Source organism: Miscanthus floridulus, chromosome 18 (assembly GCF_019320115.1).
Source record: "Miscanthus floridulus cultivar M001 chromosome 18, ASM1932011v1, whole genome shotgun sequence".
NCBI classification, from domain to species: domain Eukaryota; kingdom Viridiplantae; phylum Streptophyta; class Magnoliopsida; order Poales; family Poaceae; genus Miscanthus; species Miscanthus floridulus.
The window spans coordinates 58,043,631-58,051,060 of NC_089597.1; the positions used below are offsets into that span (position 1 = coordinate 58,043,631).

At 44.4% G+C, this 7,430-nt stretch overlaps 1 protein-coding gene across 1 annotated transcript; it reads left to right on the plus strand.

The window, feature by feature from the left end:
- Nucleotides 1-3,440: 3,440 nt before the first annotated feature.
- On the plus strand, nucleotides 3,441-6,398 carry LOC136523902 (uncharacterized). The gene is made up of 4 exons (XM_066517425.1): nucleotides 3,441-4,309; nucleotides 5,442-5,739; nucleotides 6,067-6,227; nucleotides 6,345-6,398. Exons 1-4 carry the CDS (start codon nucleotides 3,530-3,532, stop codon nucleotides 6,396-6,398), a joined length of 1,293 nt encoding a protein of 430 aa, XP_066373522.1. The 5' UTR covers nucleotides 3,441-3,529.
- Nucleotides 6,399-7,430: the final 1,032 nt, after the last annotated feature.

Sequence of the window (7,430 nt, forward strand, 5' to 3'; positions counted from 1 at the left end):
GGTAAAGGCCAAATTGCACTCGGCAAAGCCTTTGCCGAGTGCGGCACTCGGCAAAGAAGACATGACAAAAAATTGATCGGCAAAGTCCTCTTTGCCGAGTGTCTTTTATCGGGCACTCGACAAAGGCTTTGCCGAGAGCCCCTGGGGCACTCGGCAAAGAAAAGCAACCGTCACGGTGTCGGCCCCGTTGACGGTCGCAGGCACTCGACAAAGATTTTTTATTTTTTTAAAAAAATTCTTTGCCGAGTGCCCTCTATCCGGCCCTTGGCAAAGATGTTTTTATTTTTTTTTCTAAAAATTCTTTGTCGAGTGCCCCCTGGCCGGAGCTCGGCAAAGCTTGAATTTTTTTAAAAATTCTTTGCCGAGTGCCCTCTGTCCGGCACTCGGCAAAATTTGATTTTTTTTTAAAAAAATTCTTTGCCGAGTACTATGGTCATGGCACTCGGCAAAGCTGGAAAATGGTTTTCTGAGCGCCCATTTTTCCAGCTTTGCCGAGTGCTATGACCATGGCACTCGGCAACGGGGTCCTTTGTCGAGTGCAACACTCAGGCAAAGTAACCCAAAATGATAATTTTTAATTTTTTTTACATTCCATCATGACAAATAAATTCATACAAACATATATCACATATATATATCTCATCCATCACATATATATCTCATTCATCACATATATATCTCATCCATCCACACATCCATCCGCACATATCACATCCATCATAATATATATCATATATATAATAATAAGTGGTCAAGTCCATCCAAATAAATCCACAAGTCTATCAAAGTCCATAAGTGCATCACAAGTATATCACAAGTCCATCACCAAGTGAATAACAAATGAAAAAAATACAACGTGCACTCATCTCGGCCACTGCGACTGTGGTGAAGGCCCAGCTCTATCATTCGGAGGTGCATGAGGTAGATTATTCGAACCACCATCAGATGGAGACTGCATAAAGGAGAAAAGATTGCATGTGAGACAAGATTATTTGGAATAGCTAATCTAGAAAGGTAGAGGCCATACAAGCAAATACAAGCGAAAGTAAAAACTTCCATACTCATAGGAGTAGCTGGAACTGCAGGACGCGGAGGCGGAGGTGGAACCAATAGCCCAGATGGCAGAGAGAAGCCCACACGTTGCCCAAGTCCTTGTAGGAACTCCGTAATGTCCGTCAGCCTCTGCGCCTGGGCCTGCCGCTCGGCCCGCTCGGCCTCCAGCTGGGCTGCCATCCTCTGCTACCCGGCCTCTAGCTCCTGACGTTGCCTCATTTCTTGTTCCAACCGGACCTGCAATATTTCACTCTAATATTTCAGTAATGTAAAGCTAATTAAGGTGTGTAAAGATCAATGTATGACGAGTAAAACAGGAATAACCTCAGAGTGCGTCGACCCGGTGCTGTGCAGCGGTCGGCCGTGTGCGAATGGCCGGGCTCTCGCTCGTGCTCCGTGCTCAGATCTGGGAGAGAGAGGGAGCAGAGGCCTGTCGATGACGCCGTCGCCAAGCCAGAACCGCCCATGTAGAGATGTCTTGGTTTTTAAGCATCGTACGTGACAACGTGCACGAAATCTTCTAAAATTTTTATCATAGCCTCCACATACGATATCACGACATCTCAACAAGTTTCATGATTTTTGGACTTCGTTTGCTTTTTATAGAATTTAAAAACACTTCGCACGTAAGTTCGCGGTCATGTTTTTTGAACAAGATGTCCGAAATTTTGGGTCCGTTCCTGGATACGGCCTCACACTACACTCAGTAACATGACTATCATTTTTTGAATCATTAAATTTCATTATTCGTACCACGTGCAGTTCAAATTTATATTTTTAAAAAATTCAAGTAAATGAAATAAAGTAACTAAATATATCAAAAAACTACAAAAAAATCCCCAAATTCTAACGAGGAGTTCCTGGTACTTTAAAAGGGTTGCACAAAAAATTTGGAGGCCAAAAACAAAAAAAACTTTGCCGAGCGCCGGGGCATGGTACTCGGTAAAGGGGGTCTTTGCCGAGTGCCAAGAATAAGACGCTCGGCAAAGAGTTTTTTTGAATTTTTTTTAGAAATTTCCTCTTTGCCGAGTGTCTTCGGCAAATGTATTTAAAAAAATATACTTTTTTTAGTTCCTCCTTTTGCCGAGTGCCTAAGCTGTTAGGCACTCGGCAAAGATATTTCAAAAAAAAAATTGAATCTTTGCCGAGCGCCGTGTCAGGGGCACTCGGCAAAGTATTTTCCAAAAAAAAGATCTTTGCCGAGTGCCTAACAGCAGGCACTCGGCAAAGAAGAACGTGGCCAAACACTGTTACGCGGGGCAGCCTATGCCGAGTGCCGCGCTTTTGCCGAGAGCCTGGCACTCGACAAAGAAGTCCTTTGCCGAGTGCCCTTTTTTGCCGAGTGCCCGGCACTCGCCAAAGAATTCTTTGCCGAGTGCTCAATTTTTGACACTCGGCAAAGCAGTTTGCACTCGACAAAGACCATGTTTCCAGTAGTGTATGTGCTTGTTCTTAGGTATAGTTTACGTTTAGTTTTTCTTGAAACCTATCAAATATACCTAAAATTTATAATAAAGTAAATTGTACAACTGAATGTTTGCGGACTGAGATTTAGCAAAATCAAAATTATATATGCATATCCCTATTTTGAACAGAATCATATTTTTCCACAATAATAAAATCATCAGCAACTTTTAGTTTGAGATTTCACAAAACAATTAAGTTTCAGCACCGGGTTTTGCCAATGATTTTGTTTTTCTAATTTTTGAAATGTGAATCTGGTGCTACAAAAAGTTCAATATTGATTTAGCAGTAGAATCTATATAGGCCAATACATTAAAATACGACATCAATGCAGGAGTAGTTTATTCCCATATTTGATGTATGCATATGAAGTGTTTTTACCATCTCATGACAACTCTTGGATTGCCGCGATTTAAAACGATGGATTTACAAAGCGCTAGTGATAAAAAAAAAACTTAACAGAAGAGGCAAGATCTTTTCTTGTGTTGATCGAAAATCGAGAGACTCCATATGCAACTAGACAGCTCACTCGTTTGGTTTGTAGGACTAGCTAGGGAACTCAATTACGCGGGTCATGAAAAGTTTTTTCTAATGATGCCGGATGCCCTACATGGCTACATGTGCAACGACAAGCATCCCGAAGCAGTGGATTCAGCCTCCTGCAAGACAGCAAAAGTAGAAATGTTTCTTCCCAGTCACAAAAGAAGAGAAAGGATATGATCCGGCTTGTAGGGTACTAGAGTTAAGCCGCCGCTTTATTAATTATTAAGACTGGATACGCACATATATGGGCCATGCATCCATGCTCCAATGCATTACGTAAGATCAAATGTTAATTGTAGGACACGAATTAGCAACAATGGTTCTCGCCTATATAAATAGCAGCAATGCATGGATCGTCCTCTTGCCCAGCTCCACAGCGATCAAGAGGTGCGAGTGAGTAGGCAGAGGCAACAGCTAACCAGCGAGCTAGCTAGCTAGCTAGACTCTCAATCACCACAAAGAAATACGGATGGCAAACAACGCCATCAACCCAGAAGCAAGAGCGCAGACAACAGACAATTGCGATGATACCACGGGGACAGGACGACGTAACAACGCGACGACAGGCAGTAGTAACCTTGGTGAGCGCGTCGCCGATGCCATGGACGCGAAATCCAGCAAGGCGAACGTGGCCGCCGAGAAGGTGCTGTCGGTGTCGGCGAACCTGGCGAAGCTGCTGCCGTCGGGCGCGGTGCTGGTGTTCCAGACGCTGTCCGCGTCCTTCACCAACCAGGGCGCCTGCAACGTCGCCAACAAGTGGCTCAGCGCCTGTCTCGTCGCCTTCCTCACCGCCGCCTGCATCTTCCTCACCTTCACCGACAGCATCGTGCACAAGGGCAAGATCTACTACGGCGTGGCGCTCCCGCGCCGCCTCAACGTGTTCGGGCTCACCAAGAGGGAGGAGCGCGAGCTGCTCAAGGCGCTCGGGGGCGAGCTCAAGGAGCGCCGCCTCAAGACGCTCGACTGGGTCCATGCCTTCTTCACCGCCATCGTCTTCATCTCCATAGCCATGGGTGACGTCGGGCTCCAGAAGTGCTTCGTCCCGGATCTGGACAGCGACCACATGAAGAACGTCAAGGAGCTGCTGAGGAACGCGCCGCTGGGGCTGGCGCTCCTGTCCAGCTTCGTCTTCATGATCTTCCCCACCAGAAGACGCGGCGTCGGCTTCGACAACGGCGGCAGCGGCGATACCCCTCCATCTGAGGAGGACAAAAAAAACAGCAGCAGTCAAAGGACAACAACGCTTCAGGCAACGTTTAAAATCACAGAAATTCCAAGGAAAAAAAGGGGTAAAATTAAGATTTGTTTGTTTGCTTACGTTTTGACTTCCTGTTTCCTGCAACTATTGGTACGGTGTGTTTCATATTTATTTGTGTGCTTATTTGGGTAAAATTAGAAGGATGTGAAACCGGTTTGTGTGCTTATTTCAGTTTGCTTTTTATCCCCCTAATAAAGAATAAAGGTTATGCTCCATTCATAAGCAAAGTACATAGATTTGTGTTGACACTCAAAAATATCCTAAGGTCATTTTGGGCACTACCAACAAGTTATAAATATCAAGGACATATCATAGGTCCAACGACGCAACAAAATATCAAGTGAAACACGCGAAGAAGACGACAAGCCACGACGAGCTGTGCCCCGTCGGCTAAGCCGATCCCCCCTGGCCGGCCAGGGCTATCTGCCTAGGCCCACGAAAATTGGCTTAGCAGACTCAAGGAGTCGGCTAAGCCGATTCCCACCTGGAAAACCGACTCGGTTACGCCCAAAAGTTGGTTTTGGCTTGTTTTTTATGTGGAAAACTTAGATATTACGATTTGGACTTGTTTTCTCCTGGGATAAGACCATCTCTCTATATATATATGAGAGGATCACGGCCGATTGAGTTCTCAACTATCCAATCGTCAAAAAATCAATCTACTACACCCTTTACCCCTTTACCAACCCCTGCTGTTGTTCGTCGTGTCTCCCGGCGAGATCCGACGGCATTCTAGACGGCCTTGCTGGTCCTAGGACACCCTCCACGTGCTCCTCCCCGACACGTCTTCTCGGAAGAAGTTTGGTAATCTATCAAGCCAAGAACGAGCTCAACATCAGCCTAACCGGTCTCTAGATCGGTTTTATCGATCATGCTGCGTTCTTGCTGCTATCTAGGTTGTTTGCAATCTCTTGGGCGTGCTAGCCCCTGCTCGTGTGTGATTCGTACACCCACCGACGTCTACATGCTTTTTGGCGACTCCGCTAGGGAAGAAGAGTCAAAACCAATCTGCTAAGAAGATGGCGCTCAAAGGTGATGATGGGTGACAAGACTAATCCTTTCAATGAGGGCAACTTTCATCTTCCCGCAATCTATGGATGAGCTTCCTGATGAGTTGTGCCAGAAACTTCAAGCCAAGCTCGATGTCGATATCAAGGCTTTCTTGGAGAGCTGTATCAAGAATCGGCACGATAAGGTTACTCAATTCCGTGAACCTGCCTTTGGAGAAGCTACTACTACTGCATCTCATGACTCCGAGGTAGAGGCTGCTGAAAAGCCCACTGAAAAGGTAAATATTGAGGTAGATCCTTACCTTACTCATGCCAATTTTGCTACTATGTTAGAAGATGATAAGAAAGTTATTGGCAATAATCTTATGTCGGATGTTGATATGATTATGCCACATTTTGATAAGTTAGAGGGTAAGATGGCTGATTATGTAGATCAATTGGCTGAAACTTCCACTTCTAAACAACCTCAGTAAGGTAGGCCTTATAAGTATTATGAGAATCAAGGTCTATATGCAGTGGCAAATAAAGCCATATTAGGCTCTTTGGTACTTGAAACCGATAAGCACAATTTAGGTGATGTTGGCCCATCTTTGCAATTGGTCACTTATGGCCAAAATTTGGCTCGTAACACATGATCATAAACCAACGTGAATCGAGCTTTGGCGGTGCAAAATAAGGTTCTTTCTAACCCGCCGAAGTCACCAAGTCAAATTCCTATGCTTAATAATGTCGTTGTAGCTCCTGGTACTGATTTTAGTGATAATTTGAATCAGTTTAAAGATGAATTATCTAAATCCATTGAGGAGAGCTTGGGAGTGCAAATTAAGCCAAGTAAGACTACATATTGCAAGTCGTACCCTTCTCGCTTTGATTTTATGAAAGCTCCTGATGGTTGGAGGGTAGTGGTGACTATAGTAGATCATCTATGGAGCCTATTAGCATGTTTCTTGAACAAATGGGCGAAGCTAGTACCTAAGACTTTATGAATGTTCATCATTTTCCTTTATCTCTTACAGGTACAGCTTTTGCATGGTTTACTTCATTACCGCATTGTTCTATTGGTTCATTAGCTGAACTAGAGGAAAAATTTCATAATCACGTTTATAATGGAGTCCATGAAACTAGATTATCTCACCTTACATCGGTTCGTCAAGGGCGTGATGAGTCCATTCTTGATTTTGCTAAACGCTTAGGGACATTAAGAACCGATGCTTTCATTTGATGATCTCTGAAAGAGATTTAACGGATTTGTGTTTTGTTGGCTTACGTTCTTAAACCGTGTTTTCTAGGTTCATGAATCATTCACCTGAAAATAGGGGCACATGTTGACACAAAAAATTTCCTAAGGTGATTTTGGACACTACAACAAGTTATAATATCAAGGACATATCAGAGGTCCAATGATGCAACAAAATAGCAAGCGAAACACACAGAGAAGACGACGAGCCACGGCAAGCGACGCCTAGTCAGCTTAGCTGACTCCTGCAATCAGCTAAGCCTACTCCTATGCCCAGTCGGCTTAGAGGACTGCTTGGGTCGGCTAAGCCGACCCCTTATGGCCTGCCAAGCCGGGCTGCCTGCCTAGGTCCAAGAAAATCAGCTGAGCCGACTCAAGGAGTTGACTCCTGCCTGAAACCGACTCGATTACACGACAAAAGAGTTATGCAGATAAATGATGTAGACCATTGGTGTTTAACAAGGGAGATTTTGTATATCTGAAGGTATCACCAATGAAGGGAGTTACCTGTTTTGGTGTTAAAGACAAGTTGGCACCTTGATATATTGGATGATTTCAAATTTTAGAGAGGTATGGAAAAGTGGCATATCGCTTGAAATTACCAGAACATCTCTCAGCCGTACATGATGTGTTCCATGTTTCTCAATTAAAGAAGTGCCTCCGACTGCCTGAGCAGAATGTTGAGGTTGAAAGAGTGGAACTTGAACCTGATTTGACCTATTCTGAATATCCTATCCGAGTTCTGGATCAGAAAGACCATGTTACTCGAAGGAGGACAATCAAGTTCTACAAGATACAATGGAATCAACATTCAGAAGAAGAAGCTACTTGGGAATCCGAAGATTACTTGCTAGACAAATTTCCA